Consider the following 25,032-nt stretch of genomic DNA (forward strand, 5'->3'; position numbering starts at 1 on the left):
AAGTAAAATTTATTGTAGATGCGGGTATTTGATTTATTATAAATACAGTTATCAAAAGTTTAGTTTCCCTGGTGTTTTTATTTCTACTTCTACGCAAGGTTGGTGCAAAACACTAAAATCACAGTATGGATATACCCAACCTCAGAGGCCTGTTTGAAGAATTATTTTTATTTATTTTATTTTTTTCAGTTCCTACGTTGTTTTGGATTGGCTCCAGGGTAGTCCAGGCCATTTAATCTATTGTATTTTACTTTTTTATCTTTTTCAACAGATGGTTGGCAGCCCATATATTAATTTATAGGAGAGTAATCACCAAAACAGGTTGTGAATAATAATAGAGCGAATTACAATATTAATCCTCATTAGCAGAAACACTGTTTATTTATAGTGACAGACTAGGGAAAAGTGATTTGATTCACTATATAGGATGTCTGTTGCATTTATGAAGGTACTCACCATCTCCTAGTTTTAATCAGGTATGATGGTTAAAAGTTATCCATTTAGTGAAAAATAACTCTAGCAACAAATCGAGCAACAAAAGGTTGTGTATAAAAGTCTAAAACCTCTTATGAAAGAAGCATGGAGGCCTATTTACACACTGCTAAATACAACTTATGAATATATCGGGCCACTCTGGTATGGGCAAGGAATTTAAATTTTGCTTCGTTTAAGACTTCATTTTAATGTTATTTGATTTCCATGCAGACAGAACTTTTAGATAGCGAGATTTAGAAATAGCACTGCAAAGTTAAAAGGTATCAAATACTCTGAAAATTCTGATATTTTTTCTCATTGTAATGTACTTTATTTTCCTTACAAAACAAGACTCGAAGATTGTTGAAAGTCGGTATTGAAATATTTCATTGTATATATACCCGAAAATAACAAATGCATATATTTTTACTCTGTGCATGTTTAAATTTACAAACCGGCGTGCAATATGTATTTTCATAACGTGATTATATTCTTATTTATTCATTTGTTTATTTATTTTTGCTATTAGATATAGAATGACTGTAGTACGTCAGGTGGCGCTGATACCTGCAGGATGCCAACCATGGAATCTGAATATTGTGTCATCATCTGGTAGCAGATTCGCATATGCGGCAACGTTGGCTATATATATTTATGAGGTAGGTAAACAGAATATCGAACAAGCAAATGTATTTCTATTGATTCGGTCAAGAAAATATTTTATAAAATCATCGTATGGAATGCAACAAAAGGATTGGTAGATTCGTGCTACTTCAAATCAAGTTTCCCCTAATACGAGTATTTTAATTGAATTTTGTGTGTCCAAACATTAAATTTAAAGTAATCTCGATTAAAATAATTATTTTAATATTTTAATATTCCAAAGAATTATGCTGAAAGGCGAAAATATTAATTTAAAAAAATTTATATTTGGAAATAAGTAAAAAAAAGTAAACTTAAAATAACTTTCAACCACAACCTAGCTTAGACTAACTGTAACGCCCGCACTTATCTGTACATGCTTGCCTTTCGTAAGTTCCGATTTCCCAGAATTGAGTGACTATTCCACGTCGGCTTTCCGCCGGTCTAGTAATGGACGAATTCATTCCCTTACGGTTATGGTCTCGAAAGCGCGGTGCGTTGGGCAAAGCTTAGTTTACCAGCTTCACGCCGTTTGCTGGAAAATTAGTTTTCTCAGAGCAGCTGACTGCTGTCGGAATGTGGCCACTTGTAAAGAACGTTAAGTTTCCCGAAATGCAATTTCAGTTAGTTGCAGCATCCAAAAGAGGAAAAAACGATTGCATTAAAACTTTAAATTCCAAAAATAATAACACGTAATAATAATAATAATACGTATATAAATAAATAGCAGCATAAACCCCTTTCACGCTCTGTGGAAATGGAAAAGTACAGGAAAAATGGCAGCAGCTTACTGACAGATGAAGTTTCTTTATAAACCATGGAAAAACTGGAAAAAAATAGAAGATATGTGAGGGGAACAGACTCTAGGAGATAAAGTTGTACTGCATCAAAAAATAAACTACAGTACTTATTTTTTTTTCAGCGGAAATTTGCTTATAAAATGCGTCTATATTTAACAGAAGAGCTAGAAGGTATATATATATAAGTTCGTAGCCTTGTCTCCCTATAGAGTGATTTCTTGATGGAATTGTGTTTTTATTAGTCAAAAAAATTTAGAAATTGCGCGCATTACAAGATATATAATTTATTAATGTTTTTGAAATTTTTATTTTTAGTTTCAAAAGATGCGATGGTGAATCAATATACGAGGAGAATTTCACTATAGTTCGAAACAATCCATTCCGTAAACATGGAAATGAATAGAAAAATATATTTGGGGATGAGAATTAATAGGAATGGATATAATTTATAGGAATATATAACTATTAATTCCAGTCATCGAAATATGTTTATTCCACCGATTGACGGTTTTTTTTCCTTCTGATTCCATCAAATAAGAAAATATCTAGTAAAAGGTGTAAGAAATTAATGCATCTCATTCTGAAGCCCTCAATCACCTTGCTTCCCAAAACATGGTTTAAAATATCAACCCTCGGCCGATGTTTTAAATCCTATTTTGGGAATCAAGAACTGTAGTGGATGTGATTAGGATTAAATTATCAACCAAGGGTAGATATTTTAAATCCCATCACATCTACTACAGTTCTAGTAGTGATCAGGCGAAATGGAGTGATCATCATCATATACAGGATTACTTCCATCGTAAAGAAACTAAGTTTTCGACTGAATTGATGGATAATGTGCAATTCATCAAAAAATGTCATCAGTACGCTGAACTGTACCAGATACTGCTGATGATTTTATTTATTATCCATTCCATTCATTTATAAAAATAAATAAAAATCAATTCTTCCCTTCTGTAATTCGAATTGTTATTATTACTGTTCCTATATCCTACGTTAGCCTTTCTATAAAACTCACCCTTATACGCAAGCAAATTGAACTGCTCCCCAGCTCTGTTGGCAAACTGTTTCTCCGATGATGACTCGCTGGCCAGTTTTGCATGATTTCCCAGTCAATTAATGGCTTTGGTGCGTTATACGAGGACCGGTATGAAAGTAGTGCCTCTTAATTTTTTGCTTTCAAATGTAGCGTCATAGATCATTTCGGATGTCACCAGAGATGTCTAGTTTCACCATATTGAGTGGCGCGGATAGTTCAAAATGGTGAATGTTACAGATATACGTATCAAGCAAAGAATGGTGATTGAATTTCCCAGGAAGAAGTGACGCATATCGAAATCCATACGAGTCTCAAAAATGTGTAAGGTGACAATACTGTAGATGTGAATACAGTTAGATGTTAGGTAAGAACACTTTAAGAGTGGGGAAAGTGACATCGTTGACAAGCCCGGAAGCTGCTGGCCAGTAACGTCAGTGACAACATACAAGAGCCGGATCGAAGTGCTAATCAAAGAGGAACGCCGCATCACAACATGCGAATTGTGTGATGCAGAAGGTTTGCGCCGGGCGGATCCCGAAAATGCTGACACATGAGCACAAAGAAGCATGGAAAGTCAACTGTACTGAACTTCTCCAGCGCTACGAGAGTGAATGAGAGGTTTTTCTTTCACGTATAGTCACAGGTGACGAAACCTGGGTCTACCGTTATGATCCTGAAACGAAGAGAGAGTCGACGGAGTGGTACCATCAAAATTCACCACGCAAGAAGTTCAGAAGATAGTCTTCTCTTGGTAAAGTTATGGCGACAGTGTTTTGGGAAAAAAGATGGGGTCTTTCTCGTGGACTTCTTGGAGCGTGGCATCACAATCAACTCAGATCGATATGTGGAAACGTTTAAAATGTCGAAAGCTCGCATCCTTAGAATTCGATCTATCATAAACTTTAATGAGGTTGTTCTTCTTCTCCATGACAACGTACGATCCCACCCCAGTCTACTCACGATGGAGGCCATTACAAAACTGGGGTGCACTGTTCTTCCTCATCCCTCTCATAGTCCGGATCTTGCACCTTCCGACTATCACCTCTTTAGCCCGATGAACCATACACTCCGTGGAACCCATTTTGCGGACGACGACCAGCTAAAGCACAGTGTTCGCGAAGATCTCGGGAGTAAGAATAAAGACTTTTGCAGGATAGGAATACAGCATCTGACTCAGAAATGGTGGAAATGCATAGAAACTTTCTGGAAAAATAACAGTGTGTTTAATAATGATTGAGGATTAAGTGACGTAAAAGGCATAGTTGTAGAAATTAAATTTCCTGAGGGAAAAAAGTAGGAGGCTTGTGCTTGCTCTAACCATTTTCTTGCATCCGCTGTCAGATAGAATCTAAAGGCAAATGAAGTCTCGCTGCACATTGTTTGCTTTTCCATTGCGATAGTCTTACTGTATTCACCTGTCCAGTGATGTCTAGATTCTTTTGGGATGATGAAATTACCTACGTCATCATAAATTGATCACGAGTTTCATATTCCTTATTCTACGCTAAAACTTACAAAAACAAATGTTTTTACCTATTGATTATTGAAACAGATGTTTTTACTTGCAATAAAATCAATCTGGACTTTATCGAGGGGGAGTCCATCAAACACCTTTGGTCTGTTGCACCTGATGTTCTATTACAGCTCTTCAACACGTGTTTTAATGAAGGCCCTTTTCCTACACGTTGGAAACATGCCAACCTCAGGCTTTTACCCAAAGATCCAAATCGTCCCACTGGTACAGTCAAAGCATACCGTCCAATTGCCCTATTACCAATATTAGGAAAACTATTTGAGAGGTTACTTCTCACCCGGCTTCAGTCTCTCGATGAAACCAGAGGACTCGCCTCCACACTCCAGTCTGGCTTCAAACAGGAGTGCTCAACTACTGATGCACTACGGAAAACCACTCAGCTAGCAGATAATTCTGATGCCCGTTACGTACTGGCGCTTTTTATAAATTTTAAGGGAGCTTTTGACACCGTCTGGTGGCCAGGGATCCTGTAGCGAGCCAGGATATCTGGCTGCTCCTTCAACATCTTCAAATGTCTTACAGATTACTTCTCTAACAGAAAAGTTATCATGAAAATAAAATTTCATAGCATAACCGCTAACTCACCAGAGGCTGCCCGCAGGGCTCTGTTCTGGGGCCAGCTGTTTGGAATATGATTCTGGATGAATGGATCCTGCAGGACTTCCCTCATACCACACAGCTCTCATATGCAGATTATCTGGTTATCATTGTTGAGGGCCCTACACGTGCAGCTATTGAGACCAGAGCCAACACAGTCTTGAATGCCCTGTCGGTTTGAGCTGAAGAGAATAAGCTGGAAATCTCTACAGATAAAGCAGAACTCTACTTCTAAAAGGCCGTCTGGACATCAACAGACCACAAACCATTCGTTTTAAAGGACATGCACTCAAGAATCAATGTTCATTCAAATATTTAGGTGTTACCCTAGATGATCGCTGAACTTTCATGCCACATCCATCTGAAGTCCATGAAAAAGAAGGCCAAAAATTATATCAATATGCTTGCCCACTTCACCCACAAAGACTGGGGTCTTAAAGGACCTGCACTCCACCTTCTTTATTCAGCTGTTTTTGGTTCCATCGTTTGTCTATCATCAGCACTAGAAACGTTATCCTGCAGATACAACGGTTGATGTTATTAAAAATGACTTGGGCTTGTAGAACGACATCAACAGCAGCACTACAAGTCAAGTATTAACAGGCTGTATCACCCTTGACCTCCAAGCGGCCTTCACAGGGCTTTCCCATGCCATCAGAAAGAACAAAGGAACTGAATTCCTAGGGATAAAAAACTATTGTCGATGCAGATCCGAAACAAGAAGTTCGGCGTACTTGGCAGGAACTTGTTTCCCTCTGGCAAATCCGTTGGGATGATTCCACCAAAGGCAGTACTACCAAGCTATTTCTGCCTAGTGTCTCCTACCTCAACAAACAAAGACTTAGCTGGTTCTTCCCTAATCTACATACTATCTTTCTCCTGACAGGACATGGATCATTCAAAAAGCGACTTCAGAACTTCGAGCATGTAAACAAACCCATTGTGTATGTGGAGAACTGGCACCACTAATGCACTCGTTTAACATCTACTTGGACCTACGTAATCAACTATTACTGGATATAAATTTAACTACACTCAGTTCGGAAAGCAACTTGTTAAAATAAAAAGAAGCGTTTATAGATTTAGTAGATATGCCTCAGCAGTCTTCAAATGGCGTTGGTATCATCTCTCGACGTCTGACTCCCACAACATAGACATCCAAACCAGACGTTCCTGATATGATCTCTGCTCTTCCCTCATCACCGGTCACTATCAAAACTGAATAAATCCCCAATTGGACACCTTCCTCGTAAGAATGACGGACTGAACTGATTGATATCAGTTCAGACCACAATTGCACGTACCCAACTTTGCAGACTTCCCTTGTTCTGCAAGCTATCTTCCTTTCCCTGGCCTTCGGTGGGCTCCCAGACCAGGGGTGATTCCTACTTCTCCCTTCCCACCTCTTCTTTCCGATGGAGGATGCCTTCTTTCCTCATCCTTCTCCTTTTTCCTACTTTGATTTCACCACTTGTACTATCTTTCCCCCTTTTTTTATTTGGTCTCCATCCAGAAAGCTCAAGCGACTCTAGCAGAGATCAGCCAGAGCATGAGGGCAGCCTGGCTCACCTCCCAGCGGTTGTGGCAGGCAACACGTAGGGTCCCTGCGGCCAAGTAGCCAGTAACACGATACTGCATAAACCAGACACTACACTTTTTTCTGACTTATGCAGTTAGTTCTGCATTCCATCAGGGTACATACAGCGTAGATGTGGGAAACCACAGGTGGTTCCTAACCCTAAATACTATGCCACTATACCTCTACTATATCGGGATGATGGGACCCTGCTTCAGCTGCCATTAATATACAAAAAACTTGTACATAATTTGGAGTTAAAGCTGTTCATTTTTACTTTCTTCTCTGTTAGCATTAGCAATCTTAAGTATAAGCTAACGGAGAAAAATCAATTAAATCTAAAAAAATAATTTCTGCTCAGTGTATTAATTTTGATGGAACAGCTATTGAACTTACTGTGGTTGTAATTTGATGACTTTGTTGATCTATGTTATTTAATACATTACCAGTTATAATTGACGCAATGCTTTCGTCAGTATAATTATTATAAACAATTGTAGTAAGCTCATTATTTTCAACAGTAACTGCATTTTCAGTTTCTTCTAAATCGTGATTTTCTCCAGAAATAACAATAGCAATGTCTATTATTAATTGAGATTCGTAATTAATCATATACCTCAGGAAGATATCCAAAGTAGTACAGACAGGCTTTCATGTGCTGATAATTCTTCACGTGCGTTTAACAAATCTGGTGTTTTATTTTTTATAACTGGCTTAAATATAAATGAATCTTGCTTTAAAGTTTGAAAAAATTAGGATTACTACCTATGCTTTTGCTTTTTTTTTTTATCCACATTTAAATTTGAGTTAATTTCTGTCGATAAAGGTAAAATTTTAAATAGCTGAATGTGAAAAATTTTAATAAATCCCATTTCAGCCTTTAAGGATTGATTTTTCGTTATGTAAGACCTTCACTCATATAATATCCTTTGTTTAGAAAAGGATAATACAAAATTGTTCATAATCGTTGGTAAAAACAATACCTCACTCACTCAGTTATGCAAATGAGTTTTATATTCTTGAAATTCAAAGAGAATTGCAAAATCTATTAAAAAGGAGATAGGCAATAGGTCCACTGGTGTGATTTGATTATCTTTACTATTTAATAGCATGTCCTGGAATAATGGTGAAGATGGATTATTATTCGAACTAATCTGGACTGTTGCATACAAGACGGGCAGAAGTAGCCGTTTACACGTTAGAACATTTGTAAGACTGTTTCAGTTGGCTGAACAGCTTGTATATCTTCAAAGGAATATTCTCACATTTTATGTATGTTCTTTGATCGTATAATGAGCAAGGAAGAAGTTCATCGATTTGTAGATTACAAATTACACAGATTTGTGTAGAATCCCTAACTATTCTTAGGTTCGAACATCTCAGAATTATTTAATATAAATCCAAACACTAATAAGGTTTAAGTGAAAGCAACTCGATTACCACTGTCTTAAACAGTGGTACATGTACAGATGTCACTCATCAAAACTGTAACTTTTGCGGAAATAAGAAATTGAAATACGATTTGAATTATATCTGAAATACTTTGTGATTAATTTACCATTTTAACCATAAACTTGTACTTACCTGGAGTGATCGCACGCTTGTAAAATTATCCTAGAAATAAGAGTAACAGTCATCTCACACAAGAAGTGGAAACAATTCAGTAAAAATGGCTACCAGACTTACTACATGGCTAATCCACCCACTTAACTACAAAGCAGAATATACAACACCAGCGACACCTGAGGTTGCATCCTGAAGGGCTTAATCTGTTCCGAAATGGCAGTTATTCATTCCTGGTATATCTCAACTGTTTGTTCCAAAAGCCTATTTTTCAGAATGATTCCTCTATTTAAAGCTAAAATTATTCCTCTTTCTTAAACCTAAACTTTAAAATCCCGAGGAGTAACACAAGAATATCTTTTGACTCACTGCATATAACACAGCTTAGTTATATACTACCCTACTATTAACATCTGGACACCCCCCCCCTCTACTCTGTTGATAGTTGGTACAGTCCTATCCAAGCACGACGTTTCAGATATAACTATTATAGAGTTACCGCCATCGACGGAGGGGTTACGGTGCGGAATGGTTGCAGTAGCAAGGTTGGAGTAGGATTTTAGGAGACAGCAACTAATTCCATATTGTACTATGTATACTGTTTGTAAATTGCGTGTGTTCTGAGGTCGAGTTTCAGTTTTGTTGGACGAAAAACAGGAGCTTCCTGGAGATAAACCATGCTACCCTCGCCTGGGAACGACTAACCCTGCCACATTGGGAAAAAGGCCCATAAAAATTTATCCTGTCATCGACGGGACTCGAACTCAGGTCTTTTCCACTCTGTGTGGGGAGGATGGCGATTCTACCAACTGTGCTACCCACGAAGGCGACGCCGAATGATAATAGGGTGTTATGTAAGCAATTGGTCTGCACGCGACATTTCCGTCACTGAAAATCCCTAGGTCGACTATTGGTAATGTGATGTACAAATAAAAGCCGACTGGTACTAAAACCGTTACAAAACGAGGCAGAAAACCTCTGAAGCTGATGGAACGTGACAGGAGAGCTCCGCAAAGAATCGTCCGCTCCGAACACATGTCGACGTTATCGCAACACTGTGTGAAGCTGTCATAAAGGCTAAGAGTTCAGCACACGCAGTCAGTTTCCTGTATTTGAAGGTCATTCGTACATATGCAGGTTTCCGGATATTAATGATAAGGCAGTACAGAAACCATTCTTAGAAAAAGATGCTAGCCACATATCCTCTCGTTCATTTTTAAAAAACTAATAATTGTTATTCATTTAATAATATTGTTCTACTACTAGTAATTAGCATTAAGATTATTTGTTACCATTCACACAATCTAATTAATAATTCGTTAGAAATACGTTTAAAAAACCTATATAAACTTTTTTCTAACATATTACTCCCAGGATGCTGACAATCAGTGCTCCAAATTTCTCTGTCACAAATTTTAAGCGTTGTATATCACTGGAATAAGGTAACAGAAAGTAAAAACAACAGACCAGCCCTTGACTGTAATTGTCTAGTTCGCGGGGATCATGATATTAATATTAGTGTTAATAGTGGCAGATTATTCAAGGAAGCAGTCAATAAAACAAAAACTATCCACCTCATCTCTCTCTCTCCATTCCCTTTAATAATTTGCTTAAAATACTCACTTCCACAACACCAATTGGAAGGTTCTTCCAACAGTCAATTACTCTCTGAGTAAAAGCAAATTTCTGTACATCTATCCTGCATCCGTCCTTTTTAATTTAAGTTTATCCCCCCATATGTGTCGTCTGAGAAACAGTAAACTGTTTATTAGGGTCGCCAAGAAAGTTATTTCATCTACCCATGTGTGTTATGACTGTTCTGTATATTGAGTATGTATGTTCTCTGGTCGATTTGCCTGCTTTGCTGGACGAAAAAGTCCGAGTTCAAAAAACCTTGCTATCTGCGCCTTAGACCGACTAACTCTGAGAAAGAGTAAGGATGCCATCAGTACTTTAGTCAATCCATTTGATGCTTTAAACGCTTCAGTCAGTTCTCCTCACTGGTGACTAATTTCCAAGCGCTGCAATTTATAGAGCTCAAATCTTTCATCATAAATCAATCTTACTTAAATCTTTCTTCATCAGTAACGTAGAATTTTCGCTTAAAATAGATTAAATAAGTTAATTTTGGAACTAATTAACAGTTTAATTAATCAAATGAATGAATGTAGTTCCTCAGTGAATTTTGTATTTATTTTTGTAGCTAAATGGAGCCACAGGCCAGTTCTACCTGCATTCTATCATGTCGGAACATAAGAAAACCATCACGGCGATCCTCTGGCATCCAGTACATGCGGACATATTTGCAAGCTCCAGTGTCGATCCTTGTATCTGCGTGTGGCATGTGAGTCAGCGCCTTCTAGTAGCACGCCTTCATCTTCCTTTCATCCTTCCCGTGTTAATCTCCTGGTATCCCGAAGAACCTGACACTATCGTATATACGGAGAGCAAAGGGCCATTATATCTCTGGCGGTTCCAGCAACAAGACGGTGATGATCAGACGAACAGTTCTCCGTACATCAAAGAGATCCAGTCTTTCGTCAGTCCCATTAGCCAAATGTGTTGGCATCGAACGGAGCTCGGAAGGTTAGCTCTTGGGCACGCCGATGGCACCATTTCCCTCTACATTAAAGGCTAGTACCGCCTTTCCAGCGAAAGGCACTTTCTTTTAAGTTTCACTGTTTCAAAAACACCAAATTATTAACATCCATCTTATTCATTATTTGCTCTGTTTACATAGTAATTAACATAAGAGAAACCTCCACTTGTTTCATCAATTTAAAGCGCTTTTATGTTTCCGTAATTCCATCCGACTGAACGCTTGAACAGCTCTAAAAAAACTGCGCATTTTAAAAACGTTGGTGAATATTTTAAAAGGTTTCTCGGTGACGAATTGCAGAATTCGCACATTTTAAATAATTTAATGATATAACTTAGCAAAACATTTCTTCGCTACAGTGAAGAAAAAGGAACTTTAAAGTATTTTCGCTTATTCCTGCAACTAATATTGAGAGTCTCGTCTCGTGGAAGTACATGAGAAATAATTTATTTCATTCTTCATCAGGTTTTTAAAAGGCATGATGAATAAATTTACAAAATACGTTTCAGCATCAACAAATTATTTCTTCTGTGAATGATTAACTCACAACTGGTACAGTAAGAGAAACTGAACGATAAGTATAGTTTATATATAATCCCCTAAGCTATATCAGTGACATTATACACTCACGAGCCAAAAAATTGTAAACCTTTATTCAGCATCCAGTAGGGCCAAATTTTTTCCGAATTGCAGCCATGCATGTCGTGAGATGGATGTCTTAGTAATTGTAGCTCCAGATGTGACCATTCTATCATCAAAATATTTGTCAGCTGTTATTTTGTGGTCAGTAGAGAACTGCGAAGCCGAACTGCCTTTTCCAAATATATCACAGACATTCTCACATGGATTCAGATCTGGTGAGTTCGGCTGCCATGGTAGACGCTGGAAATCTTGGAGATTTTCTTTTAACCATTCAGATACAATTTTTGCTCGATGAATAGCTGCACTATTGCCTTGAAAGAATCCTTCACAATCCAGGTAAAATTAATTATTGCAGGATGAAGTTGGCCTGATACGACAGAGAGATTCATTGGAGGTAACATGACCTCCTAAAGGCATGAACACACTCAGTATCTATCAAAAGAACATACCCCACACCATGATTCCACCTTCAGCTGCTTGAGTGATGGACATGAAACAGTCTGGATGCATGGCTTTATGAGATTCACAGTACACTTTCATCCTACCATTGGTGCAAAAACAAATACAGTATAAACAGAAATCAGACATATTTATAAAAAAAAATTGATTCCTAATTCTTCAACCTCCCGCTACATATTCCATTGGAAATAGGTTGTTTCTTTGGGTAATTTGAAATTTTTAGTCATTTTCTGCACTCCATCAATTCTGATCCCGCAATCCATTTAAATTCCTGCGATCTCGTTCTTGGAGTACCGAAATTCTGCCGCACTTCTTCCTGTTAAAGTACATTCTCCTTTCGTCTTCCACTCGTCGTATACTTTTTCAGATGATTTCTTTCGACATACCAGTGATTTTCTTTGTTTTCTGAATTGCGGCTCCTGCTAACTGTTCTCCAACAATAACATATTTCTGAAAATCGTAAAGACCACCTGTCTTCCCCATGACCAGATCGAATAAGAAGCCCCAGGAAAATGTACAGTATTTATCAGATAACAAGGATCTTGTGATGAAAAAGTAAGTTAACATATACCATGTGATAACTAACATTTGTATACCATATATTTAATTATTCGTTATCTCCAACTGCAAAAGGTTTCTAATTTTTTGACCAGTGAGTTTTAACTGCCACGCAAATTATGCAACTTATGCCAAATCAGAGGATCCCAAAGTGAGGTGCGCTTTCCTTCAGGGATTACACTTGGTTTTGGAAGAGCGCGCATAGTTTTTATGAATCACTTTTTATTATGGGCAAACCATCCCAATACTCTGCGTACAAAGCGTATTTTATTTCAGAATTTGAGATTCAATACGTGAAAGTATGTATTGATTTATAAAAGTATTAATACTCTTAGAGAATTTTATATCAAATCTGTATTTTTTCATTTATTCTGGAAGATGGGGAACACTTGAAATTTATGAAATATTTTAAGGCATAAATTAAAAATTTATGAAATATTTTAAGGCAAGTATAAAAGTTCGGAATCGCTGCACTAATGCATTTTTATTATTAAAGCCTAACTAGACTTCATTAAGAGGATAACTTCATTTATAAAAGACTGGCAACAATTGAAAAAAGTTGATCAAATTTTATTTAATATTAAATGAAATTTTATTTGAATTTTGGATAAATAAACATATAACAGAACTGCAGTCAGTTTATTACAAATACAGTAGATATAACAGGCTCAACTTCCTGTATATAGGAATTTCTCATATTTATCCAATTCCTAAAAAGAGTGAAAAATCCCTACTCCCAATTAATGTCCCACTGTTCTTACCTCTACTTTTTCCAAAGTAATAGAAAAATCGTTTAACTACCAACTTCTGAACTATCTCGAAACCGTACATCTGATCGCTAATATGGATTCCGTCAGTGTCGATCTATTGGTGACATTTTGGCTTGTGTTACCCATCTATGGACAAATTCAATAGAAAAGTTTGGTGAAATTCAAGCAGTTGCTCTTCACATTTCAATGGCTTTTAATCGCGTTTGGCATAAGTCTTCTTAACAAGCTTCTATCTTACGGATTAACGACTGTTTTCCCCCAATTGAATATCCAGTTTTCTCTCTAACCGTTTCTACAAGTGATGGTAGATGGCTCTCTTAATCTAACTTCTCCACCAATGCTTGTATTCCTCAATATTCATTTCTTTCTCTCACCCTGTTCCTCCTGTATATTAATTACATTCTTTCACTACGTGGGAATTCTAACCATAGTTTTACTGATGAGAATACATTACATTCCATCTTCCAGTTTGCCTTGAAACCTTGCCTTGCACAAATAGCTTCAGCTTACGAATATCCACCACCTATTCCTTAAATTCTGATCTCAAAGTAATTCTCCAATGAGGCAAAGGTAACTTAGTTAATTTCAATCCTTCTAAAGCTCAGATCTGTTGTTGTATTGTTTTAGGCGTATCAGCGTTATGTTTTTGGTGTGTGCCTATTCTATAGATACTACCATGGGCACTGGCCTTCTGAATTGGCTTCTGTAATTCCCTCTCTCCTACAAACCAATCTGAACAAGTGCCGCAACCAGTAAACGTCCATTCATTCTCCAATTTCGAACTCACAGAACGAACTTTTCTTTTTCTTCGTTTATCCCTTTAACTTCAGCTTTCTGGAATAACTTTCCTTCACCTGTATGTCCTGAAAACACAATCCACAGAAATTCAAGTCTGATATTAACAAGTATCTTCTTCTGTCTTCCCAACCTTCAATCCACTCACGGTATAAAAGATTCTAATACCTTTCGTGTTTGGGGTTTACTAAAAAAAAAAAATATATATATATATATATATATATATATATATATATATATATATATATATATATACGAAACTGAAAAATAATCGCTATATATTGAAATTAATTACAGGTAATTATTGGTATTTACTGCATTCTTCACTACATGGTAAGTAGAAGAAGGATATGGTTTCTGCTTTTAGACACCTTCTGTTAAAATAATTTAAATGGGTTACGCAAGGGTCAGTCGGAAAAGATAAGTGTACCTGCCCTTGTTTACTCAACTTTGCTGATGAAAGCACTGTTCAGTAAAAAATATCTGGCTATCAGAAATGAACCTAAACAAAAAAATTTGTGAATCATATCAGATTTTCTAAATTACATCTTTTGGAGTAATCGAAAATGGATATCCTCTCTTTTTAAAGAACGAGTAATTAATGGAAAGTATTAGGCAAAGTTTAGTTCCAGATGAACTTTATTTTAATTAAAACAATTGCTATTTTAATGAAAATATTAGTATTTTCATTAAAGTTAAGTTACATTAACATCAGTTGTTAATGTAACTCACTATTAGTACATTAACAACTGATGATTGAAAATTCCTTTCTTTTCAACTTTGTGATTAAACCAAATAGTTCAGAAAATATAGAACAAGAGTCTTTCGAAAGAGGCAAATTAAGGACTTCTGTCTGCACAGTAACTACCATTGTTGCTTCCCATAAATGTCTCACTTTCCGTTATGTAAACTAAGAGCAATTTCGCAAAATAGGATATTACATCATTTAGCATTTTTGAATTGTAGCAAGTTCCTTATCTGTTTAACGTAATTGCTTTTGACATGTTTAATTGGTCACTTCTAGATGAGTTCCGGTAATGATTCTTGGTTGTTCACACAAATCTAACACCCTAGAAAGCTATTGCATCGATATTAATAGGAAACAGTGGTCATTGCCAAGCTAGATGATTAGTAAGTTTGTAATTATGTGATATATCACTAATTGCATCTAAACTTTCAAGACTGTAATATCATCTATTGCTTTAAGAGTGGATTGTATCACTGCTAGTCATCTGCTTTAATTCAATACATGCTGTTTAATATTAGCTATAATGGAGAGATGGAACGGCTCTCCAGGCTCTTCAAGTGGCTTTCCTCTCACTAACTTGGAGAATCACTGTCTCATCAGTTGCAGATTCTTGATAATTAGCTCTCGCTTAAATGATACCATGACAATTGTGGTAGGAGGTAAATATACGAACTGAAACTCCACTACGAGATTAAACTTAATCTAATAATAGTTGATAAAGCTACTTCGTATACAAGTGGTTCATTATAGTTTAAATCTGTTAATACCATCCATTTTTCTTTGTTTATGTAACATTCCTTGAAGCAAACAGTACGATTACTGTTTTCCATATCTTACTAGAAACGTCTGGATTATAATCTGGTCTGAACGAGAGGAACTTTTCAGACACAATATACTGACGCCTCGTATAGCTTACCGCGATGCTTGTTCTAATCAACCAACAAACCTTCTACAGAATTAATCTTCATATTATCTTTTAGATAATCACCAGTACCGTTCTATCAGTAATATCTGGCTAGTTGGATTGTCATTTAAGCACTGCAGATTATATATTAGGTTTTCTTGGTGAAAAACTCGAGTTCGCGACCGACTAACTCAGTCACAGTCTAAAACAAACTCATAAAAAATTTCTCTCGTTTGATAGAATTCAAAATCCTTTTCCATATAATCTCCAAGACAGATGAAGGAAGTGGGCATCCCCAGTGAAATAGGGAATAGGGTTCTAAAACGAAAGTTCTCTAAAAATTCTTTATGTCCCACTAGTTATATGAAAGAACTATAGAAAACCATAGGTTTGTAGTTGGGTGCATTGAACTTAACCAGAAATCCAGCCTCAATTTGGAATGGTACTTGCTAATTCTCTCGTGTACTTTGCCCATATATTCTATACGTTCATCACACTATGAAGATCTGCCAGTAAAGAAGGAAGAAATGGGCAAGAATCTGATCTGCAAACCAAATCATAGCATTTACGTTTATACACTTTTCCCATCGTTTTATAAAATTCTGAAAATCATTGCCTAAAAATACTTCGGTTACTGTCAAAACTAATATGCATACCAATTTTAGCCTCCAGATCATCAGAAATGGAGGCCTTTTCATCCGTGTCCAAATATGCACCGGTGCAATGGAATATGCTGGTATTGTTCGCCCATAACAACGAAATTTAAGTCTGTGCTATCAACAGGAAACGTAATGGTAACTATTTTCTGGGACGCTCATGGCGTTCTCCTTGTGTATTTTCGAAATGCCGGAGATACCTCAAATACTACATCATACTACATAATTCTGAATTTAGAAACTCGATTAGCAGAAAACGGTCTTGGCAATCGAAGTGGAGTAGTACTATTGCATGACAACGCAAGGCTGCAAACAGCGTAAGCAAACCAACAAACCAACAGTGATTTGGAGAGGGTACTTTTAAATTCTTTCTACAGCTCCAGCACTGCCCCTAAAGATTCTCGTCTGTTTGATACAACAACAGGTACCAAACTTTTTTGTGAAGATGCGCAAGTTAAAAATGATTCATGACGTTGGTTACAGCAATTATGTAGTAGGTTTCCAGAATATGATACAGCAATGGGTCAAGCATATAACATTTTTTTAATTACCTTGAAAATAAACGCGATTTCCAGGTCAGGCATTAGATGTGCGTATTACACTGTCATACCAACATTTGCTTTTTGCCGGACTTAAACCAGAATTTTGAGGAGTTAAAACACCATTGAACCTTGCCTGAGACCAACTAATTCAGCCTTAATTCCTTGCACCGTTGAGAGGATTCGAATCCATGCTTTTTCAACCCGGTGTGGGAGGACGATGATTGTAACCATTGTGCTACCTGCAAGCGTTATTCAAATCGTTTATTATTAGTAATTGGAGAATGATGCAAGGAATCATGCCTATACAGCATCGGTCAGAAAAATAACTTTTACCAACTTTAATTGCCAATTTCTTCTAACAGTTTTCCAATCATTCTTTAAATTTATTCACATTACTACTTGAACAACATCAGGAACAAGTAGATAATTTGAATCTAATCTGCACACTTTGTATCATCAGCAAACTTAGGCATCAACTTTAAATACCCACATTATTATCATTAATAAATACTAAAAACAATAAGGAACCCAACACCGAATCTTGTGATTAACCATCCGTTTATCTCGTAGTAGTAACTTTGAGGCCATCGGTTTCCAGTACAAAAAATGAAATATAAAAAATAGCATAACAATGACCGTAATTCCCAATCCATCAAGTGAACAAAGCAATGTGAATTCTTTTTAATGTTCCTCTGATAAAAGAATAATGGGATTTGTCGATGGAACCTAATTCTTATTTTAAAAAAAAGCATCATAAATAGAAAGATAGATGTCGAATTAATTACAATTAACAGCAATGCGGAGACTTGATGTTAAACGGATTAATTACCTTGATTCCAATCATAGATAGCGGCGATTGAAACTAATTTCGGCTGAAGATAAACTCTAATTAATGAATATTACTCAAACTCAAGACCGACTAAAGTTGAAAGAATATTCTCATTACTACCGATATTATCTTATTGCTTTAATGATGTTCTATTTAATTACAGCCATCGGTTTCAAAACAAGCCGAAAGAAATCGGTTCCAGCTTTTATTAGTTATTATTTGGAAATATCGTTACAAATAATTAATATTAATTACAATTGAATTAATTGAATTCGCTTTCTTTTCAAAGGCTGGTGCTGCAGTTAAGTTTTTTTTTTTTTTTTTTACTTTCTTAATATATTAAATTTCTACTGACAAAATTGAATCTCATGAGAGGGGGATGCCATCCTAAACAAGAGAGATATTTTAATAACCACGCCATTTATATTGACTTTGATTAGAAAATAAATGTGTCGAACGAAATTATAATTAATTTGAGGGTAGGTAACTGATTCAATATACAAAGTGCAAAGTGGGTTATTGACTAATGCACCAGGGGTTTCCCCCATCTCCGTGTTGTATACTTCTCCATGTTCTTCTGAACATTTAGCCGTTGGGCCCCTGTTGGGACCCACTGTTACAACACTTGCCCCGGGGCGGCAGATCAGGTACCCAGTAGATTTTATTTTGTACTCTGGCAGGCCCTGCCACCTAGATTCCGAAGATTTCAGTGACCTGTGTGAAAAAAAGGGAGGGGGGGGGGTGTTAACGCTAGAATATAAAAGGCCGAGAGGTTTATGATTCAGTACAAAGTGCTGGTGGACATAATCTCAGCCATCTGAGAGAGATTGATAAAAGAGAGCAATGTAATGTTCTGCAAAATATTTGTGGCCTCGCGGTTAGTCACACCACTTTTAATCATCGTTCTTTCCACACCGGGTGCAAAGGGACTACATTCGAATCCCATGAGTTCGCTAGCAACTTTTGTAGGCACGGCAAAAGCACGGCAGAGTTAGTCTCCAGAGAAGGTTGCTTGGTTCCGTCTCTCATCCATCAAACAGGCAAAGTGACCAAAGAACCCACATCTGGTACAGAGTTCACTCTCATTGTGGACAGTGCTGTGGGCGGGGAAAAGTGGTGGATGAACGTGGCCGTCGACATCTGCCTCGCATTGTTCCAGCCAACCGGAAAGCGACAGTACCACAAATCACAGCAGGCTTCAACGAGGGAAGTGTCAGAAATGTCTCCATCAAGACCAGCCGATCATTAGCGGCAATAGGTTATGGGAGCCGCCGACCCACCAGAGTCCCATTGCTAACGCCACGACACAGGACTCTACGCCTCAACTGGGCGAAACAACACCGGCACTGGACCTTCGATGATTGCAGACGGGTCCAATGAGTGCTGGATCCGTCTCCCATCATCCAAGCTATTTCGAGCGGACAGGAGGGTGCGTATTTTGCGGAAACTGCACGAAGCTATGCACCCGTCATGTCAACAAGGAACTGTTCAGGCAGGTGGACGGTCGGTAATGGTATGGGGGTATTTAACTGGCACACGTTGGGACCTCTGGTACGTCTAGACGCGCATCTCTGAACGGTCCAGGTTACGTGTCCATCCTTGCAGACCGTCTGTCTCCTTTCATGGTCATCGTGCACCCACAAGGCAATGGGCTCTTCCAGCAGGACAATGCGCCTCCCCACAGAGCCGTGTTGCTTAGAACATGGTTCGAAGAGCATACCGCAGATATTATCATCTGAAATGGCCTCCCCGTTCACCGGACATGAACCGTGTGGAGCATCTTTGGAATGCTGTGGAAAGGTCCGTTCGCGCTTTGGATCCTCCGCCCAGGAATGTGACGGAATTATGGACAGCGGTGCAGCAAGCATGGATGGAAATACCTGTGGAACGCTTTCGTGAACCAATGGACTCAATGCCTCGCCGTGTGATTGCCCTTATCCTAGCGAAAGGTGGGCCCATCCGTTACTGGGTAGGTATCCCATGATTTCTGTCCACTCAGTGTACATTATATTCAGAATACGACAATGAAACCTAACCTCTCAGTTACGCTATGCGTTTAAGTTATAGAAGGTTGATTTATAGGCAGAATGGGTCTAGATGCGATGGGTCTTATAGCAGACAGTAGATTCGAATACGAAATGTCCATTTTTATTTTTAGTTTTGTGGCTTTGAACTTATGATAAATGTACTTATGCACCCAAGCAAAAAAGCGATAATCTCATGACTTCTTGGTTCTTGCGACAATGTAAGTCGCAAAAGGCATAAACATATTACCTCTACTACGTTATCTACTCTATAGAAGCGTGACAAACTTTGTGTGAAACCATTTATCTTAGAAATACACCTCTTCAACAAGTGAGATAATGTTTTTCCTTCCCTTTTTTACAAAACATTTCCATGTTTACGCAACCTTTCCTTGTCATACTACATTACAAAACTAATAAACACTGAAAAGCCATTAATACGGTTTATTTGGTTTTTCATGTGCGTTGTAAATCAGTACAAAGAATAATGCTTCCTAGCGGCCCACTGTTCACATACATACACTAACGCCATCTTGCGCTGTGCATTCTAAACACTTCTGGTAGTTTTCTGTTGGTGACAATTCTAAAAAAAGTGGTAAGTGTTGGTCGCCAATCTTGTAATAATAAAAAATTAAAGGTTTTTTTGTGTATTTTAGCCAAAAATAAGAATAACACATAACATTTTACAAAAATGATGTACGTGATAGAGGAAAATCGATGCCACATTTGAACTAAGAGTATAAGATTTACTAAAAATGTATAATTAGCAAAACTCGAAAAATAAACTATCTTCATTAGCCATAATGTTATTATGACTTTTTATTTTCTCTTTATGGGATTGTTTTTTAATCCTGTGACGGCTACTGGTACCACATGGAGTGGTTGGTTGTATCCGGTATAATCATTATACTCCCCACATTGGGTGAAAAAGACGAGTTCGAATCCCATCAATGACGCGAGGAAATTTTTATGGACCGTTTTCACAACGTGGCTGAGTTAGTTGGCCTCAAGCGGGGGTAGCACGTTTTTTCTCTGCAGGAAATCCGGATTTTTCGTCCAGCAAACAGCAAATCGACCACAGAACACACGCAACTTATAGACATAACCCATGTGGGACAATGTGGCCTAAGTTTCCGATTCGTCTAAAACCTGCCTGTTAATTAAACTGTATAACAACCAACTGCCTAGTCAATGGTCAATTGCTCATCTGCTTACATCCCTTCTGCTGCTCGGCCATGATGTTCTGGCTCTCCAAAAAACCAAACTATTATATTTAGGCCACCCGAATAATTAAATTCATCTGCTGTGCTATGTCTTATGTCTGTTAATTGCGTGTGTTCTGTTCTGGCTCTCCAAGTGGCCTGATATCTTCGTGGTTATGAAACTGGTCATGATCTTGTACATTGTTGGGAAACAGGTGATCGGTAGTCTCTGTAGTTCGCCGGGTATCTTTGTCCTTAAAAAAAATATAGATAGGCGATTCCTTTAGTACTCTGGAATTGTGTCAGAGTGCCTTGTCATCTGAGTGAACTGCTTCGTTATGTGCCTATGTGTGTGTGTGTGTGTGTGTGTGTGTGTGTGTGTGTGTGTGTGTGTGTGTGTGTGTGTGTGTGTGTGTGTGTGTGTGTGTGTGTGTGTGTGTGTGTGTGCAGCTGGACTTGTTCTAGCAGCAGTTGTTAACGTTTTCAATGATTGATGTTGTGGGAATTCCTGATCAAATGTTGTAATTCTTCCTCTTTAATCTATCAATCCCTCATCTCTTGTATGTCCTTAGTTTTCTTCCGTTCTAGGTCTATCAGGGGCACGGCAGCTATGGATAATTTCGCTGCTCCACGGGTGCGCCAGAGCTCCTAAAGTGCCTTCTGGTTCGGGGAAAGGGGTCAGTTACCTTCTTTCTCTATTGTCCTGTAGAAGGCTCTCTGGTTTTCATTAATATCTGGTTTGTATTTTTCCTATGGCACTCTCCCTGTATCGGCGTGTCAGGTGGTTCTGCTTGAGGGTGTCAAGGTTCTCTGATTATAGGTCTCGTGTTTGCTGTGGATGGTGTCTGTCTGCGCGTGTAGCACAGTGGTATCGTCACCGTCCTCCCCACACCGGTGGGAAAGGCCCGGTTTCGAATCCCGTCGATGACGCGAGGAACTTTAGTGGGCTTTTTTCACTCCTTGGCTGAGTTAGTCGGTCTCAGGCGTAGATAGCAAGGGTTTTTCCCCTAGCGATTTACAGACAATTAACACATGCAATTTACAGCCAAAATAAATATATGAGTAGATGTAATAATTTACAAGGGACCTTAATTCAGGGGATATTCATGTGTTGTTGAGGCGGATCCCAGGATTTCCCCCCCATCAGCTGCCGTCGTACGTCTTGTGTAGAAGCTTACGCCCAAACCGGCCATTTTTATGTAGTGTGTTGGATGTGCAAGTGTAGTGATATCGTGTGTTGTTATGTTTTCGGTCGGTACCTGGCTCTTAGCAGATTGGAAGTAGCAACATCTGGTCACCACGTCCCAACCCCCATCCCCACCACGTGGAGGCGGCCAGGATCTACTATCACCTGCTGGACTAACCCAGGGCAAAAGACCCGAGAGAGCCCAAATTAGGATAAAATGAAAAGGCTATAGAAGGAAGAGTTTGAAACTGGAGAGGTAGGAAAGAATAGAAGAGAGGAGGATCAAACAGAGGAACCCTCCAATAGTTAGCAGGTAGAAGAAATAAAGCAAGACTACAGGAGGTATAGGTGGAGAAGTGGACTGACTTCTCATGCTATGGGAAATAATCCCATCCTAGAACCCAGGATCAGCAAGATTTTTGAAATATAATTATGTCTAATCTCTGGTAGACATTGCTCCAAGCACTTATAATTTTTTTTTATCCCAATCACGCTATAAACAGGTTCCACGTCTGCAGAAGAACACCAAGAATTTACACACACTAGATACAGGAACACGTTCAATGTCCAGCAGGGTATATTTCATTACAATGAGTGTCCAGTCATCATCAACTTCTGATAAAATTATCCCAAATTAGCGAGTGTAAGCTCCTCTCTTCTTTTAAAAGCACGTGACGCAAAGGTGTTCAGTGCTATAAATGCTGCTTGAGATTGGAGAAGCGCAGGTTTATTTTCCATTGTGAAGGTATCTGAAACAAGCTGCAATTCACTCCTGTAGTCTTGATAATATTGACAATCGAAAATAATGTGGTCAACATTCTCTTCCTGTCCACAGAGACAAAGCGAGGTAGTAGACAATCCTAATTTGAATAATTTGCTATTAATACTCCCGTGGCCGGAGAGTAAAAACTTACCATGCAAGCCAGGTGCAAACCACAAAGATTCTCTCTTCCTGAACTCCTTCACCGATGGTAAAAGCTCTCTGGTCACCGTGCCAAGTTCCGAAGCTGACCAATCTCTTTGCCATTTATCTACATAAATGGAACGAAGCCTTCTTTTCTCAGATGTTAAAGAAGCATCTAGGTCGAGTTGCACATCATCCAAAGTGACAGGTATTGATTTCTTCAGGTGATATATCATATATCTCTATTGTATTTCGTAGTGTAGGGGTAATTTTCCCAATAACACCTGCAAAGCCATAGTAAAAGTGGTTCTACACGCCCTTGACATCATCAGGAGGGCAACACGCTGGGCTTGCAGAAGCTGTTTCATAATTGCGGACTTGTTGGCCCTATGTCCCCACGCTCCAGCCGCATAAGCAATGATAGGTAACAAAACACAATTATAGTATAATCTGAGTGAATGACCTCTCAGGCCCCATTCTTGCCTGGTTACCTGTCTCAATCGGGATAAGAAAGACTTGTACTTCTCTTTCACATATCTTGCATGGGGTAGAAAACTTAAGGCATCAAGTTGAATACCTAAATATTTTGTAATTGCAGTATATTTAATTGTCTGTCCTCTATACTTTACAAGTGGCGGTCTTTCTCTATCTAATTTTCCTTTTAAAAGCATCTGCGATGTTTTAGTTGTTGAAACTTGCAGTTTGTGAATTGCAGACCAAGTTGAAAGTTCTTGTAAGACGGAGTTAGCTATGTCCTCCAGGTTCTTCCTTGAATTTCCGCGGACAAGATTGGTAAGATCGTCTGCATAGGCAATCACCTTTGTTCCTTCAAATTTCTTGGTAAGCCATGAATCAAACACCCTAATATCATAATTTGGTATTTTTGTGGGCTGGTGTCTCTCTTCAAAATGGTCTTCACTTTTCTGATCAATTTCCTACTTCTGTTACCCAGCTGGTACTCAGTTAGTTAGCTTATCTTCACTCCTAGCTCTTTTATCTTCTTTTACTGCTCTCTGCTTCGATATGGCGTGGGTCCCTGTGGGGTCCATTCCCTCAAATTCTGACAGTGCCTTGTTACACTCGTCTTCCATTCTGCTGCACTAGGTTGTGCTTCTTGTATTTGCTGTTCCTTCTTAGTTCTGGTTCGGTTGTGTCCTTATTGCTTTTTCTGTGTAGTTGTTCATTCACCTCCTGCTTGATTTTTTCGAAGATTGCAGACACTATTGGGTTCTTCATGACGATGGTTGATCTCTGGTCTACTATTTGCTATTTCAATCACCTGATCTGTCGGGAGAGTTCCAACCACTTGATGTGTAGTTTCATCCTGTACGTTGTCATATTGGTCACTAGCTTGGTCACTTCGTAGTATGCTCAGATGATGAATATATTCATCTTGATGCTCTACTTCATGAGTTGCTCTTTCTTCCTTACTGGGTGTTCATTAACTCGTTTGCGTAGGAAGTATTCAGTTGACTATCTCTGACTTTTCAGACCCACCCCTTTTGCCTAAGACCTGAAGACGAGTGGCTTTACCATTAGCCACACTCGATGCAGTATGCTCAACATTTCAACTTCTCATTTCAGCCGGCTATGGAGGTGGGCATGTTTAGCTTCCGTTTTTTTTATCCAGTGGTGGGTGGTAGTTATTGGGAGCGACACTAGGTGGCGCCACTATGTCTAAGCCATCACTTCGACCTAGAGGATAGGTCCGATTAAGCGACTTTTTCGGGTTTTTTTTTTTTTTTTTCTTTTTTTTTGGCAGCAGTCGATCACATTGGCAACCCGGGTTTGTAACTATTGTGCTAATCGTGCCCATTTTATTATTATTATTGTTATTATTAAATAATAATAATAATAATAAACAAATTTTAAACATTTGTTTTGATGAACAAAATTGTATTGCATTATTATTATTGTTGCTGTTGCTCTTATATTATTTCTCTCTGACTGGGGGGTTCAACCCCGTGACGGATATTGCTACCAAGT

The 25,032-nt window shown here is 38.2% G+C and overlaps 1 protein-coding gene across 1 annotated transcript in view; it reads left to right on the forward strand.

Annotated features, from left to right (window-relative positions):
* The first annotated feature begins 1,010 nt into the window (after nucleotides 1-1,010).
* LOC150088053 (WD repeat-containing protein 17-like) overlaps nucleotides 1,011-25,032 on the forward strand; it is a 350,289-nt gene continuing 326,267 nt past the window's right edge. Inside the window, exons 1-2 of the mRNA XM_090369994.1 lie at nucleotides 1,011-1,133; nucleotides 10,432-10,861. Of these exons, the coding sequence (XP_090226120.1) occupies nucleotides 1,011-1,133; nucleotides 10,432-10,861 (553 nt within the window). The remainder of the gene's footprint in view (nucleotides 1,134-10,431; nucleotides 10,862-25,032) is intronic.

The sequence above is a fragment of the Mastigoproctus giganteus genome, chromosome 3 (genome assembly GCF_048544385.1).
Source record: "Mastigoproctus giganteus isolate SK-2022 chromosome 3, ASM4854438v1, whole genome shotgun sequence".
NCBI lineage: Eukaryota > Metazoa > Arthropoda > Arachnida > Uropygi > Thelyphonidae > Mastigoproctus > Mastigoproctus giganteus.